Raw genomic sequence first — 22,196 nt, 5'->3', positions numbered from 1 at the left:
AGGCAGTGTGTTGCTTAGAGATACATACAAAGAACTTCGTGAGAATGTTAAGTAGCAGATTCAAGTTCACCACCCCTCCTGGTAGCTGGAGAGAGAAACGCTAGAAGAAAGGGGAGGAGCTGGCGAAGGCACACGGTGGCCTCGGCTGCTGCGCTTGACTTCTTTGCTTTGCTTGTAGTACTGTGCATTTAGTCTTTGACAATTTTATATATGTAATGTATTTTGAACACATTCGTCACCCATGCCCATCCCTTAAACCGTTTCCACTCCATTCGGAACCTCTCTTATTCCCAACATGTGAAATAAATATCTATCTACCTCTATCTCTATAAGACCCAGTTTAATTAGAGCTGTTTGCATGTGCAAGCATGTGACATTATTTATGGATCAAAGGTGACTTACCAGAGGTTAGACCCATACAGAAAAATGACCCCCTCCTATAACTCCTTAGTTAGGGGTGGAACTTCGTCTATCTCACCCTCCTCCATGCTGGAATGTTGACTGGCTTGATCTTGAACAGGCAACCACAGCTACTATGAGTTTTGAGACAACACTCATGCCATGTCCAAAAGACAGAATTTCACAGCATCCCTCCCCATCCTCTGGTTCTTACATTTTTTTTTTAAACCTCCTCTTCCACAGTGTCCCTCACTCTCAGTAGAGAAAGTCATATAGCTGTTCCATTTAGGGCTGAACATTCAACCGTCACTTGCTCTTAGCACTTTGACCAGCTGTGAGTCTCTGAATTGACTCTTGCCCACTGCAAAAAGAAGCTTCTCTGACCGAGGTTGACAGCCCTAAATGGAACGTCTATGTGACTTTCTCTGTCACTAATGATTTTTCTCCCCCATCAACCTGCATAGCGCCTTCCAATGCTATGAAAGCTATACTGGATTTCTTAAACTATGCAGTAGATAGATATATGTATGCTTATTTTATCTATACATAGTTCTTAAGTGGTTGCTAATATATTAAAATTTTAAGATAGATTTGGAATTATGGAAGAAAAACAGACAAAGCTTAGGGCAATCTTGTAGAAGCAGATAAAGTCAAGAAACATTTTTTTTTTTTGGTCAGGGTATCACCATATATCCCTGGTTGACCTGGAACTCACTATGTAGACCAGGATGACCTTGGACTCATACAGATCCGCCTGTCTCTGCCTCTGAAGTACTGGGATTAAAGGTGTACATGGCCATGCTTGACACAAGGATGACTTCTTAACATTACATAGCATTTATTTAATGATCATATCATATTATTTATTTATTTATTATAAGACTGGAGGAAGAATTGACCAAAGAGAAGGAGGAAGAAGCTAGTTTGAGGGAGAGGGCAAACCCAGGGGTAGAGAAAGCTTGGCACAGGAACTGAGAGAAATTCCATAGGTCTGCCATAGAAAACGTAGGCCAGGAATGTGTGCCCTATCCCAAGAGCAACAGGGAATCATCACGGTTTAGAGCACTGAAGTGATTCGATCATGTTTTCCTTCTGGACGTTTCCAACCATAGTGTGGAAAGGGATTGGAGGGTGCAGGACCAGACACAAAATAAAGGTTATTCAAGAGATAATGTGGTAGAGATCGAGGAGGAGCCACTGGGCCAGTGGATAGAGTGAGCCGGAACACACAGGACAAGACTAACCATCTCTGGTTCTCCTGCAACCTGCTTCTGAGGAAAGCAGTGTACTGTATGTAGCATTGTAAGGTGGTGTTTCTGGAAAAACAAGTAGGGTTAGACTGGATGAACTTCTGAGTTCTCCGGGTTATGTTTGTTTATGGATCTTGACAACTTTGGGATTAAGCAGTTTTTAATTTGAACCCCAGACTTGTCACTTGAAGGCTTTGTGGTATTTGGCTAAGATACTCTCCAAGCCTCCATTTTCTCATCTATTAAATGGAAAAAAAATGGTTCTTCCTGTTACTGATGAACATAAATCATGAATATGAAACACGCAACTCAGAGCTCGTTGATGCAAAGCTTCCCATGGCTGACTTTACCTGCCATCCACCATGGAGGCACACCGGCTAGTTTCACTGTCTTCTTCTTGTTGACTGTGCCTCAGGCCCTTTGATCTGCCCCAGAGCACCTGGTGTTGTTACTCTTTCCTGAGCACATCAGGTCTTTATTAGTTACTGTGAAGAGACACCAGACCAAGGCAACTCTTAAAAGAAGATATTTAATTGGGGGCTTGTTTAGTCCATGACCATCATGGGGGGAAGCAGGCATGGCCCTGGAGCAGTTGCTGAGAACTTCACATCCTGATCCACAGGCAGAGGAAGAGAGAGAGGGGAGGGGGGAGAGAGGGGGGAGAGAGAGAGAGAGACTGGCCTGGCATAGGCTTTTGAAACCTCAAAACCCACCCCCATGACACACCTCCTCCAACAAAGCCACACACACCTCCAATCCTTCCCAAACAGTTCCACTAACCGGGGACCAAGCGTTCAAATATATGAGCCTCTGGGGACCATGCTCATTCAAACCACTACCAAGGTACAAGTTTTAGCTTTTGACTCCAAGTCTGGAATTCCCCAGAACCCCCAACAGGAGAACATGGAACCTAACACATGGCACAAAGCCTTGTGGGGTGTGCCGCTGCCATAACTCTCGGTCCCTGTTCTTTCACAGGTCCAAGTGGGTTCCCCGGGGAGACTACATCGCTTCCAACACGGATGAATGCACAGCCACTCTGATGTATGCCGTCAACCTGAAGCAGTCTGGCACAGTTAACTTTGAGTACTACTACCCGGACTCCAGCATCATCTTTGAGTTTTTTGTAAGCTCTTAGCTGGGAGGGAGAAAGGGAGGGAGGAGAGGGTTTAGAGAGGTGAGGACTCACTGAGGCTCAGATTCATTCACAGGAATCAATCACAAGTGTAGCCATGTTTGGAAAGCTTTTTGGTTTTCACTCTAGAGAAAACTGTGAGCAAAATGAGCTGAGGCCTGGGGAGCTGAGGAGAAAGGGCACAAGGCACAGGACACCGAGGGTGAGGACAGAGCCTGTGAATTCCTCGGTGTTTCTTCCTGTTCAGACTTGTTATGACATGCAAGTGGCTGAACTGCAAATTCTTTCTCTGGGGTCCGTGTTCAGACGTTGTTGTGTGTGTAGCTTATGTGTTCTCAGTTTGGTCCTAGAGGGAATTGGCGGCACCTCTTCCGTGAGAACAGTGTTGTAGAGCACCATGCAGCATGGAGTGAGGCCCTCATCTCCTCAGGAAGCTGAGTCTCTCATCCCCAACCCCTTCTGCCTCAGGTCCAGAATGACCAGTGCCAGCCCAATGCTGATGACTCCAGGTGGATGAAAACTACGGAGAAAGGATGGGAATTCCACAGTGTGAGTATCGCACCAGCCACACCCTAGATCCCAGAGGAGCGGCCAAGGACCCTAAAGGGGAGCTTACGCTCCAGCGCCCATGGAGGGAGGAGTCTAAGATGTGGCAGATTCAGGGCTTCCTCTCCTCATGGTTGATGGATTAGGCTGTATGGCGGCCAGTTTGCTCCTATGACTTCATCCTAGGAGCCAGAGCTTTCCAGCTTTGGGGCTGGGTTTTCTGTAAACCCAGAGAATGATGGAATGCCGGTCTCCCTTACTGCCTGTCTCTCTGGTCCTATTATGATCTCTATTAGAGATGCTTGGAGAACATATGATGCAAGGATCTTGTATCAAGGATCAGGGAAGCCTGGGAGAGGGTTAGAAAGACAAAGCTTCGAGAGGCCAAGCTGAGGAAGAGGCAGGAAAGGGTCAGAATAGGCTCTCTAGGACCAAGGAGGCAAATTAGCAATGCCCATGTTTGTGATGAATTAACACCTACCTTATGTCTTTTTTAAGGTTGAGCTAAATCGAGGCAATAACGTCCTCTATTGGAGAACCACAGCTTTCTCAGTGTGGTCCAAAGTGTCCAAGCCTGTGCTTGTGAGAAACATTGCCATAACAGGTACAGAGAACAGGCTTGGATCTGGGGTCTGCTGCTGGCTTGCTGGACTCTGGGCTACTAGGGGAGGATGGGCACGGGTCCCCAGGGCCTTGGTGTCTCTGCTCAATCATTATTTTCTATGCCATTCTTTCTCCCTAGGGGTGGCTTACACTTCAGAATGTTTCCCCTGCAAGCCTGGCACATACGCTGCCAAGCAGGGCTCCTCTTTCTGCAAGCTTTGTCCAGCCAACTCTTACTCAAATAAAGGAGAAACTTCTTGCCACCCCTGTGATGCTGACAAATACTCAGGTGATGTTTGCGGGGGGCAGGATATGGAGGAGGAATGGGGTACCAGTAAACCCACAAAAGAAAGCAGGAGACCCATCCTATTGGCCTATTATTGAAGACAGTAATTCTTTGCTGTGTGGGTTTTTGTTGTTGTTGTTTATTGTTTGCTTGCTTGCTTTGGTAGGGGAAGTGATATTAAGATAGGGTCTTGTGTAGCCCATACTGGCTTTAACCTCAGTATGTAGCAGAGGCTGGCTTTGAGTTTCCTTCTTTATTTTTTCTTTTCTTTTCATTTGAATGTTTGTTTGTTTATTTAGAGACAGGGTCAGACTGTGTAGCCCTGGCTGCCTGGCACTCTGTAGACCAGGTTGGCCTCACATACAGAGATCCACCTGCATCTGCCTCCTGAGTGCAGGGATTAAAGGTGTGTGCCACTGCGCCTAGCTTGGCTTTGAATTTTTGCTCCCAAATACTGAGATTATAGGCAAAGGTCACCATGCCTAATAGATTTTTTTTTTTTTGCTGTTGTTTTTGTTGTTGTTGTCATTGTTGTTTTTGTTTTGTCTGTTTGGTTTGTTTTGGTTTTTGGTTTTTTGAGAAAGGGTTTTTCTGTGTACCTTTGGAGCCTGTCCTGGAACTTGCCCTGTAGACCAGGCTGGCCTTGAGCTCACAGAGATCTGCCTGCCTCTGCTTCCTGAGTGCTGGGATTAAAGGTGTGTGCCATGACCACCTGGCTCTAATAGTTATTTTTTTTTTAAACAAAAAAAAATCAACTTTTATTTTTGATGACAAGTAGTAATTTTATATGTATTGATGAACCAGCCTGCCTCCATCTTGGACTTGAAAGCCATCTTATAATAAAGACAAACTAGGTTCATTTCCTGTTTATGATTAAATCTCTATTTCTCAAAGATTAGGCTATGCCCCACCTGTAGCCTTAACTACAGATGGTTCTGTGCTGTCCGTTCCAGGAAATGGCAACCACGTCTTTGTTACAAAAAGTTGTTATGATCATCTTGCAACGCTTCCTTTGATTCAAAGGGTTATTATGACTGCCTTGCTATAGTCTTCTGTAACCCTGCCCATTTGCCTGCCAAATCCCCCATTTGGAAACCCCCTACCCCTGAGCTATAAAAATCATTATCTTGCCCAAGTCCAATGCTGACTTCTTGAACCGCACCTTAGGGAGAGACAACCCATGTACACAAATTTTAAAAAAGCTTGCTTTAGTTAATTTGGCGGTGGTTTGGGATGGTGGTCTTTCTCCTTGAATCTTGGGGATTAACAGTATGTGTGAGGTACAGTGTGATATTTCAGTTCTTGCCTACCTTGTAGAGTGATCAAATCAGGCTATAATCATAACCGTTTTTACAGCAGAGGCTGACGAAGGCAGTTGGGATCTTTGATCAGTCTAAGTGGTATCCACTGGACACAAGACAGGGTTTTTCACTTCCCTCTTTTGTGTTGTTGAGACAAATGTCAATGCTCTAGAGCAAAGAGGGGAGGAGCCTCCAAAAACTTCCTGATTTGAAAAACAGGACCTGGGGCCGGAGAGCGGACTCAGTGGTTCAAAGTGTGTACTGCTCTTGCATAAGACCTGAGTCAGGTTTCCCAGAACCCATGGCATCCATGTGGGGCTGCTCCTAACTGCCTGTAATTCCAGCTCTAGGAAATCTAATACATGACTCTTCTGGCTTTCCTGGGCACTGCACTCACATGCATAATCTCAACCCACAAATATACATTTTTTTAAACTTTAATCATTTCTTCTAAGGAAAAAACAAGACCTGGTCATTTAAGGATATGTCAGGACACTGGTGTAAGATAGGTAATGTTACCAAAGAGCACTCTGCTCACACAGCCCAGTGCTGGGTACCAGGTCTAGACTCCAGGGTAGGCAGTGAGACAAGAAGGCAGAGGAAGGGGTCCGGTCTGCTCTTTCCCCTAGGAACCCTCAGCACAACCCCTTCTTCCCCTTCTTAGACAGAAACACGTACAAACCCAGCACAGGGCCCATTGGAACAGACCCACAGTCCTCGCAGACAGTCCCAGGTGTCACACAGGTGTTAGGACGTGTGGTTGCTGACCCGGGACCAGCCGTTGACCTGTGACGTGCTTACTTCTCCCGCTCCTGATGCAAAAGCCCTGTCTCTCTACACAGATGCCAAACGTGTGTGGTTTTTCAGCCAGACAAGAAAGTTTAGGCCTGGGAGGGAGTTTCTCGGCAAACCTCTAAATTCCTGTTTTCCCACTCTAATCCCTCTCCCCTGCTCCACCTCTGTCAGCGGAGGCCTTTGTGCGTCGAGCTTTGGCTCAGTTCCTAACTCAACAGTTGTGCAATGGCTGAAAGGATAAGGTCGTTGGGGAAAAAGCGTGCCGGTGCTGTGTGAGCTGATTTCTAGCCGAGAGTTGTCGTGAGATTGTTAATCAAGGGGCTGAAATCTTAAAGCTGTTCTTCTGCCACCAGTTTCTCAGCCCGCCCCCTTGACCACCTCACAGCTTGAAGTTCGGAGAAAGTCACACATACTGGGAAAGCCACAAAGAGAGCCTAAGAGCCCAGCTTGGAACATGCGTGCGTGAAGGCGGTGGCTGGAGATCAGTTCTCACACACACATGTACCTTGAGTGCCTACAAGGACTGGCCCTGGTGCCGCGGCCAGAGCTGGTGCCTGTCTTCCAGGTTGAACCAGAGAGCAGAAATCTGGCTATAGGAACACACAAATGTTGCAACTCTCCCTGGTGCAATAGGGATCAGGCTGGGAATGCTGAGTGCAGCATGTCGTGGAGGCAGAAAAACCAAGTGGGTGGAGGAGAGCCTTCACTAGCTGAGATCTTACTCGATGAATCTGCAGTTTCATGGGGTCAAGATATTTGGGGTGGAAACAATATAAGCCAAACTAGAAGGGTCATGGAGTCATTTAGCATGATAGCTCAGGTCAACTCCTTTGTGCTATGTTAAATGCTAGCAGTCCATTCCCTAATAGAAGTACACGAGGTGTAAGAGCAGGGCCTCCAGAACACACTCGCCAGGTTCAAATCTCAGCTTCACCACTCACTAGCTGTGACACCTGGGTGTAGTAATACTCTCTCGTCGGGACCACCAGCCTCCAAATAATGACTCAGAGACTTACTATTAATTATAAAAGCTCAGCTTTATCTTAGGCTTATTCCTAATTAGTTTTTGTTTTTGTTTTTTTTCGAGACAGGGTTTCTCTGTGTAGCTTTGCACCTTTCCTAGATCTCGCTCTGTAGACCAGGCTGGCCTCGAACTCACAGAGATCCGCCTGGCTCTGCCTCCCGAGTGCTGGGATTAAAGGCGTGTGCCACTACCGCCCGGGGCCTAGTTCTTATACCTTAATTAACCCATGATTTTTCATCTACCTTCTGCCGCATGGCTCATAACCTCATCTCTGTAGTGCACATCCTGCTCTCCCTGTGTCTCACAGGCGAACCCTGTGCACCTACATTTCTCTCTCTCTCTCTCTCTCTCTCTCTCTCTCTCTCTCTCTCTCTCTCTCTCTCTCTCCCCCTAGAAATCCTGCCTATCCTTTCTCCTGCCTAGCTATTGGCTATTCAGCTCTTTATTAAACCAATCACAACCGCACAGTTTACAAATATCCCACAACACCTAGGGCGTGTCACTGTCCACGCTGCACTTTCTATACACGATCTTAGTGGAAGCCCGAGGAGCAATTGTGCCTCCATTTTTTTTTTTTTAATCTCTAAAATAGAAGTTAGTATAGGGACTGACTAATACAAGAAAGGATCTAGAAATGGGCTCAGTATTTTATAATCACTATTTTCTTTTCTTTTCTTTTCTTTTTTTTTTTTTTTGAGACAGGATTTTTCTGTGTAGCCTTGGCTGTTGTGGAACTCACTCTGCAGATCAGGCTGGCCTCGAACTCATGATGATCTGCTTGCCTGTGCCTCCTGAATGCTGTGTAATTGCTAATTTTTAATTTTTTTTTTTTTGTAATGTTGGGGGTAGAACCCAGAACCTTGTACATGCTAGGCAAGTCCTCCTCCACTGAGCTTTAAAGCTAAGCACTAATTTGTATTATTTCATCAGGCATGTGCATGAACATGTGTGCATGCCACAGCACACACATGGATATCAGAAAACAACCTTCAGGAAGGAGTCAGTCCTCTCCTACTACATAGATCCCAGGGATCAGACTCAGGTTGCCCACTGCATTCTCCTGCTTGCCTTGCCCTCTGGGCATTAATGTCATGAATTCATCTTTCACGAAGGCCTGTCCAGATACTCCTCTTACAATATGGAAACGTTCCCAGTGTATTTCACAACAATAGGCCACTTGTATAGAAGTTCACACTCCAACAGCCTCTCATTGATTACTCAGAGAGCGATGTGGGAGTGAGCCCATTGACAAACGGAAGGTGAGTTCAGAGAGGCTGAAGGGGCTTTGCCGAGAGTCGGAGCTGGAATGGGCACTGCCTTTGTGTGCATTGGGTCCTGTGTCTGCTGATTAAGTGTTTTCCTTTGATGAAATGGGTCTCAGAGAGAACATTGTACTAGAAGTGGAGAAAAAAATATTGAGAAGAGAAAGGAGGTACAGAAAGAGGATTGGGGGGTGGTGAGGGCGGGACCTGAGATAAAGGCCTTGCATTTTTCCCAGGAGCAATGCCCCTCAAGCCACGCTCACTCCCAAACATCTAGGTGACTTTTTCACACTTGACTGAGGCCCAGCTTAAACCCCTTGGTTTAAACCTGAGCTAGGAAAGTGAGGTCTGTCTCAACATTGGGGTTAATCATTTACTAAAGCCATTTTCTCAGTGATCTGTGTGTAAACAGCTGGACCATTTCTGCTAAAACTTAGACCTGGGGTGTCAGGTTAAGCAAATGTTTAGCCAGCAGAACAAAGGTCTGAGGGCCAAATTCATTTTCTAACTTGCACTGTGCCAGGCCTAATATCCTGGGAACTGGCATGTGCTCAGCACCTCCCTCAGATCTCTCCTGGCCAAGTCAGTCAACAACAGGATCCTTCTCCCTGAATTGGGCCTCCACCTTGTTTACCAAATAAATGAGCTGGGAAGATTCCAGCTGTTCCCCAGCCCTTCTTGCTCAGCCTAATAAGACAGGGACAGAAGAGGTAGGGAGAGTATCAGTCTTGGGAACTCCCAGTGCAGGCCAACAAGGCATCCTTAGCAGAGTCTCTGATGGAGGAAGTCCTCTGGGAGAAGGAATGGACCAGTTGAGAAGTAAGGGCCTCACTAGAAGGCGGGGAAGAGCTCATAATCCTTACTAAATCTCCTGGTGTAGTTGGAATTGTCTTTGGGTCATCAACCAACTCCCAAATAAAGACATGGAGACTTATTATTAATTATGAGTGCTTAGCCTTAGCTTAGGGTTGTCCCAGTGGCTCTTTTAACTTAATTTAACCTGTTTATATTTGTCTACACTTTGCCTCAGGGCTTTTTACCTTTCTTTCATTCTGTATATCCTACTTTCCTGTTTTCTCCGTGTCTGGCTGGCCGGCCCCTGGTGTCTCCCTGGCATTTCTTTTTTCTTTCTTCCCCCCTTTTGAGTCTAAATTCCTCCTCCTACCTACTCTCCTTTCCTGGAAGTCTCACTTATACCTTCTCCCTTGCTATTGGCTGTTCACCTTTCTATTAGACTAATCAGGTGCCTTAGGCAGGCAAGGTAAAACAGCAACACATCTTGACATAATTAAACAAATATAACACATCTTTACAAAGTTAAACAAATACAACACATCTTTGCAAAGTTAAACAAATATTCTGCAACATTTCCCCCTCTTTGTCTAAACAAAAAGAAAAGTTTTAGCTTTAACATAGTAAGACTATATACAATAAGAACAATTATCAAGTAAGAATTACATTTACAATATCCAGTTTGTTTGCATTTGGCAAATTCAGAGAAAATACTCATTATCCTATCTTGGTGAGTCCAAAGTTGTGTACCTAATTTACTTGCTATCTTAACTTGTATTACCCACCCAAAATTATCTTTTTAGAACTCAAAACATTTTATTAAATAAACAATTTAAGCCATTATGATTCTCAACCTTATAAACTTTATATCTCTTATGTAAGATTTTTTTTCTGAATTTAGTAACAAGGAAAACTATAATTATCTCATCTTCAACTCCATCAGAGATCAGAGAAGGATATAATATTACCCGAGTATACAAGAAGTGCAGAGCAAGCAACTACCAAAACTATAGAAATGACAGAGACATCTGGCTGCCTGGACAGTCATCCAAGCATCCTCTGCAACATTGGGGCATCTATCTTCAGCTTGCAGGTCCAGCATATCTGACAGACTTTTCTGTGAAGCAGGAATTTTGAAGGACTATCCCACCCTGTCTTGGCAAAGTTCAGCAGTCTTTTTCCTTTGTCTCCTGCTTGTCCAGTTTGTACAACACACTGACAGCAGTCAATGCAAGGGGGAATTTCTTGCCCAGATGGCTAGCTTTGCCACAGTGAAAGCAAACTCCATATGGAGGTTCTTCAATGCCCACCATCCTTTTATGAAGTAAATTGGTGCTGCCAGGAGCAGATGTGTCTCACTGTCATGAAAAACTTTAGGTTATTAAATATCTTAAATGTCATATTCTGTAGGTCTCTGAAGCATCTGAAGAACACCTATCTATCTAAAACATATCTTTAAAACATAACTAACATGACTACAAGTTTGATTGTTATAGATGACTAACTATTAACCTGCATTTCTTAATTATCCTAAACAGTTCGTAATAAAAGCTTTCAAGGACTAGAATTTTATATTTTTCAAAGAACTGCATAGGCATGATACCTTAAACAAGAGTAGAAATATATATACAACATAACAAAAATAACCTTAAATTTGTATCAATATACAAAAATTCATGCCAATATAAAATATTTGAGATGAATAGTTGTATTTTTATTCTATATTCCTATATCCCCACTAAATGATGAAAAACATTCATAACCCGCCAAATGACCAAAAACCATCCACCCCACCTCTTGGGAAAGTGGGTGTTGTATTCTCTTCTCTAGACTGCTTCCTGTTGTCTGGGGCAATGGCGTCCCCAGAGAACTCAGAAAATTGAGATAATGGTCAAGTCCTAGGAAAACTAAATATAACATTTGTTGTCCAGTCTCTGTGTAATGGGAAAGTTCAAGGCTTATCTGAACTCCTGGCTAGAATAATCTGTGAGGCTGGATCATCTCAGTTAGCAATATTGAAGTTCAGAATGAAGAACTCTGAAGAAACTGCAAAAGAGGCATCTGAGAGGCTGAATCACCTGGGCCACCCATTTTCATTGGTGTCTGGTCCCCTTGCTCTGAAAACACACAAACGTTCAAAGGTAACATACATATCTGCATTAACACAAGTATGGACTGTTCACTGTACTCAAGCCAACCAAAGATGACTTTTTTGTTTTATGTTTGAACAGGTAAAACTCTATCAACTTTGTAAGTTAGTTTGGACTGTATAACCACACCTCCATTTATTTATTTATTTATTTTGGTTTTTTGAGACAGGGTTCTCTATGTAGCTTTGGAGCCTGTCCTAGAACTCCCTTTGTAGACCAGGCTGGCCTTGAACTCACAGAGATTTGCCTGGCTCTGCCTCCCAAGTGCTGGGATTAAAGGTGTGCGCCAACACCACCCAGCCCAAAACCTTCATTTATGCCATATGAAAGGATGGCATATAATAATAAATCATGAGGACTCTGTAACCAACAAGATCTATCATGTATCATCCAATCTCAGAGCTATTCCCATGTCAAGATATCAGCTGTAAATGGAGGCAGAGTCTTTCTGTCCTGACACCCTGCAGCTGCTTCCCAAATTACCACACAGAGGCTTATCTTAATTATAAGCATTTGGTTGATGGCTCAGGCTTATTACCAACTAGCTCTTACATTTAAATTAGCCCATATCTATTAATCTATTTATTGCCGTGTGGCTCGTGGCTCACCGGTTCTCTGGCATCTTGCTTCTTGGGCAGTCGGCTCATATCTGTCTCGACTCTGTCCCTCTTCCTCTGAGTCCTTAGTTTGAGTCTCCTGCCTAACCTTATCCTGCCTTGCCATAGGCCAAAACAGCTTTATTTTCAACCAATGAGAGCAATACATATTCACAGTATACAGAAGGATCATCCCACAGTACTTGTCTTATGGTTTTTCTAGGTTTATTTCTTTATGTCTGTAGCCAAGATTTTCAGGGGCCTCCCCCAATCAAATCTGACCTCTATTAATTTTGAAGGAATCCACAGTCTTTTGTTTCCTGTGGACACAAAAGCATAAGCTCTCTCCCAAGGCAATACATTTTCTGAATTCCGCTTTAATGTTAAGACATCCCCTAAAGTACCTGGGCTGGTTTAATTCAATAGTTCCTTTTACAATACCATGTCTCTCTGTAGCTGCCATTCACTCATCAGCATTCAAAAATTCAAAGTCAACAAAACACCATACAGGTTCCAGATTCCCTGTGTATTTTCCATGTTTACATGGTTTATTCTTTTTTATATTACTTTATTCTTTCTTTAAAGACTTTACTTAATTATTTTTAAGCTATTTATTTGTTCCTATGACAGTCTATACCCATTTTCTTTTCCTTTTTAAGCACCTATGCACACAGTAGCCTTTTAAAATGTTTTTTCGGTCTGGGCCTGTGTTACTGTGCACCTGTAAATGTTCTCTGACCCCATGAGCCAATCCTTAAACTGCTAAGCAGCAGCTAAACCCTCCACCGAGGCTTTGGTGGTTGGCTCCGCCCCCTCCTCAGGTTTTTGAGTGCTGAGCCTGAAAGCCACTGGGAGCCAGCCAGCCGAGCTTAACAAGAGCTGCACTTAACTGCCCCAGCTCTGGGAAGTCGATACCTGCTCTGCGGCAGGCATTTTTACTTAGCTTCCTGGCTACTCAAGTGCTCTGCTGAACAGCAGTGTCTCTTAAAGGAGCTGTGTAGCTAGAGTTTTCCTGCCTTGCCCACAGTCAGGACAAATCTCTGTCACCCGCCAGTCCCACAGCCGCTCAGACCCAACCAAGCAAACACAGAGACTTATATTGCTTACAAACTGTATGGCCGTGGCAGGCCTCCTGTTAACTGTTCCTATATCTTAAAGTAACGCATTTCTACAAATCTATACCTTGCCACTCGGCTCGTGGCTTACCAGCATCTTCACATGCTGCTTGTCCTGGCAGTGGCTGGCAGCGTCTCCTTCTGCCTTCCTGTTCTTTTATTTCTCCTCTCTGTTAGTCCCGCCTATACTTCCTGCCTAGCCACGACCAATCAGGTTTTATTTATTGACCAATCAGAGCAACTTGACATACAGACCATCCCCCAGCACAGCCAAGTGCAGACCATCTCAGACACCTGCACTCAGGCCCATGGTCCTAATCATCCTCTATGCGGACCTGCTGGGTAACGCCACAAAGAACCCAAGAAGGGCTCCCACAGGACATACAGAACATCCCACAGCAGAGCTGCATCTGTTTTTGTTTGTTTTTGTTTTTCTCTCTTTCTCAGCTTTCTCAGGCCCTTTGTGGAAATTTGGACCCCAGGCTGGGCACCATCCTGGAATGGTTCTTAAATAAAAAGAATGTGCAAGTTGCAGGCCATAATGGTGACGGCCATTTCTTTCTTTCTTTCTTTCTTTTTTTTTTTTTTTTTTTTTTTTTTTTTTTTTTTTTTGGTTTTTCGAGACAGGGTTTCTCTGTGTAGCTTTGCGCCTTTCCTGGAACTCACTTGGTAGCCCAGGCTGGCCTCGAACTCACAGAGATCCGCCTGCCTCTGCCTCCCGAGTGCTGGGATTAAAGGCGTGCGCCACCACCACCCGGCCATTTCTTTTCTTTTTTTATAAAAATATATATATCTTTATTGTTTATTTATATGTATGTGTGTGTATCTTTGTGGATGTATCTGCACCTACATGTAGGTTCCCAGCGAGGCCAGAAGAGAACAGCACTTCCTCTGTAGCTGGACTTGAAAGCAGTCATGCACTGCCCGATGTGGGTGGAACGGAACTCTAGTCCCTGAAGGAACAGCAAGTGCTCTAACTGCTGAGCCATCTCTCCAGCCCCGATAATTGCCATTCTGAGAATATCTGCATGCAGCAGGCCAGGCATGGGCTGGCTCTAGCAATGTAGACACTATTTCTCCTGCTCCTTGGATGAGAGAGCTGAGAGAGGTTAAGTAATTGGCCTAACGTGACACAGCTACTAAGTAATGAAGCAGGACCCAAACCTGGATCTGCCCAGCTGCAATCTCATTTGATGACATCACGGCTGCCGATCAAGTACCAAATGGAAGGAGAGCTTGCCTCACCCTTATTAAATGCTCGTCCGCCGAGGACACAGCACTCACATTAGCAGTGGATGCAGCAGTTAGGAGCAGTATAATGAGGAATCCCACCAAGCAGCGTGTTTTTGTTTGTTTCCCCCCACCTCATGTGTGTGTATACACACGTCTGTGTTCATATACGTGCGGGCACATGTGCGTTAACACACGTGGGGGCCCAAGGTTTGACACTGGGAGTCTTCCTCCACTGCTTTCCGCCTAGTTCATTGAGACAGGGTATCTCAATCGAACCCAGAGAGCATTGATTCAGTTAGTCTAACTAGCTAGATTGCTCTGGGGATCGTCTCTACCTGCCTTCTGAGCGCTAGAATTGCAGGTGAGTCCTCACACCTACCTGGCATTTAGCAAAGGTTCTGGGGACCAGACCTCCAGTCCTGACATTTACCCTTTAACCTGTCCTTGGTGGTTTTTGCTCTGTAGAAAGAAAATCGTAAGAGAAATTTTAAATTTGCATGAATTACACATATTTTTCTGGGTAAAAGAAACAGCTTTGTTTTCTCTTTAGAAAAAAATTTCGTACAGTATTTTTTTTATCATTTTTTTTCTCTTTCCAATTTTTTTTTTCTTAAAATTTTCAAAAAGGAATTAGTTTGACTTTTGAGACATTTGTAGCCCTAGCTACCCTGGAACTCACTATGTAGACCAGGCTGGCCTGGAACTCACTATGTAGACCAGGCTGGCCTGGAACTCACAGAGATTGGTCTGCCTCTGCCTCCTGATTGCTGGGATTAAAGGCCTGCAACACCCTGCCCGGCTCAGCTTCTAAAAAGGTTTTTTATCTTGGGTGTGGTGGCATACACTTGTTTTCCTAGCACCCAAGGCATCAAGATTGGGAGTTCCAAGCCAGAATGGACTATGGTTTGGGACCCTGTCTCTAAAATCAAAACAAAATGAAAACATGAAATCCATTGCTTTAAGGAGGATTCATTGGAATAGTTCTTATGTAAGAGATTCATACTGGTATTGTGTCATTATAAGGGGAACACAAAGAGCCCAATAAAATGGTAAGGATATGAGGTTCAGTGGTAAAATATGCATGGCCCTGGGTTCAAACCCCAGTACTCCCAGAGTAGGATAAATCTGATAGTGTTTCTCAGCAGGCTAAGGCAAAAGTCAGAGCTGGGATGACGAGGCTGAGGGAAGTCAGGCGCCTTCATCTTGAGGCCATGGAAATTCCAACTTTGTTTGTGTTGGGTGGGTGGTCTTGTGGAGAAGGGGGTGTCATAGTAGGTCTTCTTCATGCTGGTCATATGCTAAGAGAATGTTCAAACAAGGTCTTAGGATAGGACATGGAGGGATGGCTCAGTGGTTAAGAGCACTGACTGCTTTTCCAGAGGATCCAGGTTTGATTCCCAGCACTCACATGGTGGGTGACTCACTACCATCTGTAACTCCAGTTCTAGAGGATCCCACACCCTCTTCTGGCCTCCTTGGGCACCAGGCACACATGTGGTGTACAGACATACATGCAGGCAGGACAAACACCCTTACACAGTACATAAAAATAGTTTTAAGAAAACTGTAGCTGGAGTTTTCTCTCCGGGTCCCACCAATCCCTGGCAGTCTGACAGCCCACTTATAAAATAAACACACAGACTCTTACATTATTTAAACTGTTTGGCTTAATGGCTCAGGTTTCTTGCTAGCTGTTCTTATATCTTAAATTAACCCATTTCTATAAATCTATACCTTGCCACGTGGCTTGTGGCTTACATTTCACTTTTCATGGCGGCGGCTGGCAGTGTCTCTCCTCCTCAGCCTTCCACTTCCCAGAATTCTCCTCTCTCCTTGTCCCGCCTATACTTCCTGCCTGGCTACTGGCCAATCAGTGTTTTATTTATTAACCAATCAGAGGAACACATTTAACATACAGAACATCCCACAGCAGAAAACTATACTTTTTATACTTTTATACTGAAGTATAAAAGGCCTAGCTAAGCAAGGTGGCTCACACCTGTAACCCTAGCCCTCCAAGACACTGCAGCAGAAAAATTGCTTCAAGTTTTGTTGAGGCCAGCCTAGACTTCATGGTGAGTTTTAGGTCAGCTTGTCCAAAAAGAAGAGGAGGAGGAGGAGGAGGAGGAGGAGGAGGAGGAGGAGGAGGAGGAGGAGGAGGAGGAGGAAGAGGAAAAGACAAACAAATAAAAACAGAAAGCAAATACTTTCTGTAAGTTTGTGTGGTGACACACCCCTGGGCTGGGGAGTTGCTGGCCACTGGCCAGTGACAACAAGCCCTGCTCTCTTATGTGACTTGAAATATTTTGTTCTCACTTTGGTCATTTAGAAAAAGGATCTTCCACCTGCAAAGTGCGCCCACCCTGCACGGACAAGGATTATTTCTATACCCACACAGCCTGTGATGCTAACGGAGAGGTGGGTAGCCCGCTGGAGCCCCTGTTCCCCGTTCCTTGGACTTGACCAGTGTTCAAGCTCCATTGGTCATTGAAACTGATACTGGAGAACCGCCCCCCCCCCCCAAACCTGCGTGATGAACCCAGGCTAGGGAGGGGCCAGAGGACCTGGCTTCATTCATGCTCTGGTCAGACTCTCCTTTTGCCTGTGTGTATCACTCAGTATTGGCACGTGCTCTTTTCCAAACCCTCTCCATTTTCCTTTGCTTGGTTTCTCCCATCCGCTTACCCCCTGGGCGCACCTGCCCATCCACATCTGCTGCTTTCCATAGAGATCGCTCAGTCTCATGCGCTGGCTGTTTCAGGTGAGAGGAGCGGGAACCTCTTCCTACTTCCAGCTCCCTGGAGAATGGCCTGACTGGTTTTAGTGCCCACGGTTTCTCCCGGCCCGCACCCACACTAGACCTTCCCCTCAGGAAAAGCCTTTCCTTGTAGTCTGGTTGTCCCTGGGCTGACAAGCCATGCTTGTGTGAACTGATGTGTCAGGCTGGGGACCAGAGATGACTGAGTTGCATTCCCACTCTCACAGAGCTCACAGGGCCACAGGGAGGCTGCTGGCAGTGGTGGCGCATGCCTTTAATCCAACACCTGGTCTACAGAGCCAGTTCCAGGATGGCCAGGGCTACACAGAGAAACCCTGTCTCGAAAAACAAAATGAGCTGAGCGGTGGTGGCAGACGCCTTTAATCCCAGCACTTGGGAGGCAGAGCCAGGTGGATCTCTGTGAGTTCGAGGCCAGCCTGGACTACAGAGCAAGTTCCAGGAAAGGCTCCAAAGCTACAGAGAAACCCTGTCTCAAAACCAAAAAAAAAAAAAAAAAAAAAAAAAAAAAAAAAAAAAAAAAGAGAGAGAGAGAGAGAGAGAAAAGAAAAGAAAAACAAAAACAAAATGAAAACAACAAACAGAAGAAAGGGGGCCCCACTCCCATAAGGCAGTGGTGATGTGCAGGGCCTGAGAGAATCCTAAAAAACAGAACAGGCCTGAGCAGCCAGAGAAAGCCTTTTTGAAAATGCTGTTCAATGGTCAACAAATATTCAAGAGGGGGAGGGGGAGTTGTTTTTTTTGTTTGTTTGTTTTGTTTTTTTTTTTTTTTGAAACATAGTCTCACTATGTAGACAGTGCTGGCCTAGAACTCACAGAGATCTTCCTGACTCTGCCTGGGATTAAAGGTATGCATTACCACGCTCAGCTAATAAAAAGATTTTTTTGACAAGAGTCTATAAATCTTTTCTGAAGACAACTGGTCACTATCTCCTCTATCATAGACCCCTCGTTAGACATACCTTTTCTCCTCTGTTCAACATTTATTTGGTAGATAGTTGCTGGGTACAAACATGTGACCAGAACAGACTTCTCTACTATTTCTGGAGTTGTTGGTTTGTGTTTGTGTTTGTGTTTTTGTTTTTGTTTTTGTTTTTGTTTTTGTTTTTGTTTTTGTTTTTTTCCGAGACAGGATTTCCTTGTGTAGCTTTGCCCCTTTCCTGGAACTCACTTGGTAGCCCAGGCTGGCCTCGAACTCACAGAGGTCCGCCTGCCTCTGCCTCCCGAGTGCTGGGATTAAAGGAGTGCGCCACCACCGTTGTTTATTATGTATACAGCATGTATGCCCGCAGGCCAGAAGAGGGCTTATTTCTGGAGTTTTTATCTTTTGCCCAAATCTCCAGTATCCCCCAATGCTCTTGTTCTGGTCATAGGCTAAATATTATACAATGCTGAATCTGGCTTCATCCATTTTTGCAGACACAGCTCATGTACAAATGGGCCATGCCAAAAATCTGTGGTGAGGACCTGGAGGGAGCAGTGAAGCTGCCCGCCTCTGGGGTGAAGACCCGATGCCCACCCTGCAACCCAGGCTTCTTCAAAACCAACAACAGCACCTGCGAGCCCTGTCCCTACGGCTCCTACTCCAACGGCTCTGGTAAGCGTCCTGTCGCTCTTCCATCCCCTCCATCCTGATACTGGCTGCTGGGCGGGCCGTGGGAACGAAAGCCCAGAGGAGCTGGCCGGATGCGCTCTGCCTGCCCTCCGAGGGCAGTGAAGGGCAGGCCAGTTCTGAGGACCAGGTTTAGGGGTCTGTAGGTCAGGGTCAGATTTAACACCTGCTCCTCCTCCTGCCTCACTCTGCATCTGCAAACGTGACTCAGTCTTTGCCACAGAGACGTCCAGCATGTGACAAAGATGCTAACCAGAAAGTCCATGGGTTAAGACGACCAAGTGGACAGAATCGCAACCTGTAAGATACGCTGCAGAAAGGAGTGTGTGTGTGTGTGTGGGGGGGGGGTGTACCTGCTAGAGCAAACGCATTTGAGGACAACGTGGGGGACCGAGGGAAGTACCCAAATGAACGTTTGATAAGAAAGGGCAGTTGGAGCACTGGTCAGTGTCTGATCTGAACGTGTTGCTTTGGGTCCTTCTGACCGGTCTTTTAGCGGCAGCCCGCCGCCGCCCACCAGGTGGCTGCCGCCTGTCTGTCTGGCAGCGGTTTCAGGTGCCGACTGCCGGGTTCCTCCTGGGTGACGGGTCCTCTGCTCTTCCTAGATTGTGCCCACTGCCCAGCAGGAACGGAGCCTGCAGTGGGATTTGAGTACAAATGGTGGAACACGCTGCCCTCCAACATGGAAACGACTGTTCTCAGCGGAATCAACTTCGAGTACAAAGGCCTGACAGGTGACCGTCACCTCCCTCCACCCCACGCTGTCATTCTTCCTACTCCCACGGGGAGCCATCCATCCCCTGGAAAGCCCCACTCCTCCCAGCAGACAGGCTACCATCGCTTGGTTTCAGAGACTTGGGGCGAGGAGAAACATGGGCAAGCCGGTCTTGGTGGCCCAGGCCCGTAATCTCAGCACTCAGGAGGCCGAGGCAGGAGCTTTACTGCAAACATGAGGCAGTAGTGAGTCCCAGGCTGGTCTCTGTGTGACATCCTTCTCGAAACAACAACAATATTAAAAAATAAAACAAAGGAGGCTGAGGCAGAAGTATTGCCAGGAGTCCTGGACAGCCCGGGCTGCAGAGTGAGGTCTTGTCTAGAGAGAAGAAAGGAGGCGGGGGCGGGGGGGGGGGGGGGGGGGGGGAAGGTAGATAAGAAGAAAGGAAGACAGTACGTCAGTTAGGCGCTGGATAAGCACCGGGTCTGGATACCTTGAAGGACAGTGGTATTATCCCCCCCGAGTGTTACCCGATACACATTTGCCCCCGGCCTGAGGGCACTGACCCTTCCCTCTCCTTTTCCAGGCTGGGAGGTGGCTGGTGACCACATTTACACAGCTGTCGGCGCCTCGGACAACGACTTCATGATTCTCACTCTAGTTGTGCCAGGATTTAGGTGAGGAATACAAAGCCGGCGAAGCCGGAGCCAGCCTGGCCTCCTCCAAATCCCACGGACTTGAATGTGACATGGAGAGGGCTCCAGACTTGAGCTTTGTTTCACTTAGGAATCAGTCCAGAACAGAGCACACCATGGCCATGTTAACTGTACATTAGCACGTGTTCTTAGTTTTCATTTATTTTTGTTTTGTGTGTGTATGTTTGCCTGCATGTATGTATGTGCCCCATGAGAGGCCAGAAGAGGGCACTGGATTCTCTAGAACTGAAGTTACAGGCAACTGCAAGCCACCATGTAGGTGCTCAGAATCAAACCCCTGTCCTCTGCAAGAGCGGCCAGTACCCCAAATCACTGAGCAGTTTCTGCAGAGAACCCTGCCCCCACCCCATGGTTAATTTTGAATGTCCGTTTGAGATTTGGAATCACCTAGGAGACATATCTCTAGGTATGTCGGGAAGGGCATTTCCAGAGAGGTCTAACTAAGGAGGAAGATCTATCTATGTGGGTCAAGGTCCTAGACTGACTAAGGAGGAGAAAATGAATGGAGTGTCGGCATGTGTCCCGCTGCCTCCTAACTGTGAATGCACCAGCCACTTCATGTTCCCGCTTCCATACTTACCCTTTATCCCTGTGGACTTCATCCCCTGAAACCATGAGGCAGGATAAACCCTCCCCTGCTGAAGCTGCTGCTTGCTGAGTGTTTTATCACAGCAGTGAGAAAAACGAACGCACTACCCATGCTGTACAGGCCTACCCCCTTCTCTCACTGACTGGCTGCTGGAATCCTTTCTCCTCGCAACAGCAAAGAGAGTTTTAGAGACTGAAAAATAACACCACAGCAGGGTTGGAGAGATGGCTCAGAGGCTAAAAGTACTGGCTGCTCTTCCAGAAGTCCTGAGTTCAAATCTCAGCAACCACATGGTAGCTCACAACCATCTGCAGTGAGATCTGATGCCCTCTTCTGGTGTGCAGGCATACATACAGATAGTATGTATACTCTTACACATAAAATAAATAAATAAATCTTTTAAAAGATTTAAAAGAAAAAATAAGGCCACAGTACCATTTGCAGTTCATTTTTTATGCAATATTTATTAGATTCATTAGTGTATGAATGTTTTGCATACACACACAGACACACACACACACACACACACACACACACACACACACACACACACACACTTGTATATACCCATGGATTTGATCCCCTGGAACTGGGGCTATGTATTGTTGATCCCTTGGAACTGGGGCTAAACATGGTTGTGAGCCACTATATGGGTGCTGGGAATTGAACCTGGGCCCTCTGCAAAATCAACAAGTGCTTTAAACCACTGAGTCATCTCTCCAGCCCATATACAGTTCATTTTTACTTGAGGCAAGAAGATTGAGTAGGATTGTTCTTACTGCATTTTTTAAAAGTATATTCACACCCCGTATACTGTTGGATAGCGATACTATAATGAGAGATAAAGATAATTATCACTTCCATTTATTAGCCAAGGGAGCTACACATTGGCCAGGTCAAGGTCATATATCTTGGGTGACATAATTGGACTTGGTTCCCACTGTTTCCAACCAACTCCCATACCCTCGGCCTGACCCTTTCTGCTGTCTAGACTCTTTAAATAGCACTGCTTGGCCTCTGTGATGACTTTTAGTTTCTGTCCCACAGACCTCCACAGTCAGTGATGGCAGACACAGAGAACAAAGAGGTGGCCAGGATCACATTCGTCTTCGAGACCATCTGTTCTGTGAACTGTGAGCTCTACTTCATGGTGGTATGTTTCTTCTCTGAGCCAGCTGGGGGCTTCCAGGGGGAGGTTGGCCCAGCTTGCCCTAGCAGTAAAGCATTGTAAAGGACAACCATTATGGGGATTCCACAGGGCAAGAGCCCAGAGTGACTACCAGGGACCCCATAGTACTCAG

General features: G+C 45.8%; 1 protein-coding gene across 1 annotated transcript in view; it reads left to right on the top strand.

Moving 5' to 3' along the window:
- Window positions 1-22,196, top strand: part of Elapor1 (endosome-lysosome associated apoptosis and autophagy regulator 1) — an 85,409-nt gene that overhangs the window by 46,830 nt on the left and 16,383 nt on the right. The window contains exons 4-12 of the mRNA XM_006979466.4: window positions 2,628-2,775; window positions 3,253-3,333; window positions 3,829-3,934; window positions 4,073-4,222; window positions 16,817-16,905; window positions 18,683-18,860; window positions 19,481-19,609; window positions 20,177-20,267; window positions 21,943-22,048. Coding sequence (XP_006979528.1) covers window positions 2,628-2,775; window positions 3,253-3,333; window positions 3,829-3,934; window positions 4,073-4,222; window positions 16,817-16,905; window positions 18,683-18,860; window positions 19,481-19,609; window positions 20,177-20,267; window positions 21,943-22,048 — 1,078 coding nt within the window. The remainder of the gene's footprint in view (window positions 1-2,627; window positions 2,776-3,252; window positions 3,334-3,828; window positions 3,935-4,072; window positions 4,223-16,816; window positions 16,906-18,682; window positions 18,861-19,480; window positions 19,610-20,176; window positions 20,268-21,942; window positions 22,049-22,196) is intronic.

This window comes from Peromyscus maniculatus, chromosome 6, assembly GCF_049852395.1.
Source record: "Peromyscus maniculatus bairdii isolate BWxNUB_F1_BW_parent chromosome 6, HU_Pman_BW_mat_3.1, whole genome shotgun sequence".
In the NCBI taxonomy this organism is placed as follows: Eukaryota; Metazoa; Chordata; class Mammalia; order Rodentia; family Cricetidae; genus Peromyscus; species Peromyscus maniculatus.
This window is presented reverse-complemented; position numbering and strand designations above follow the sequence as displayed.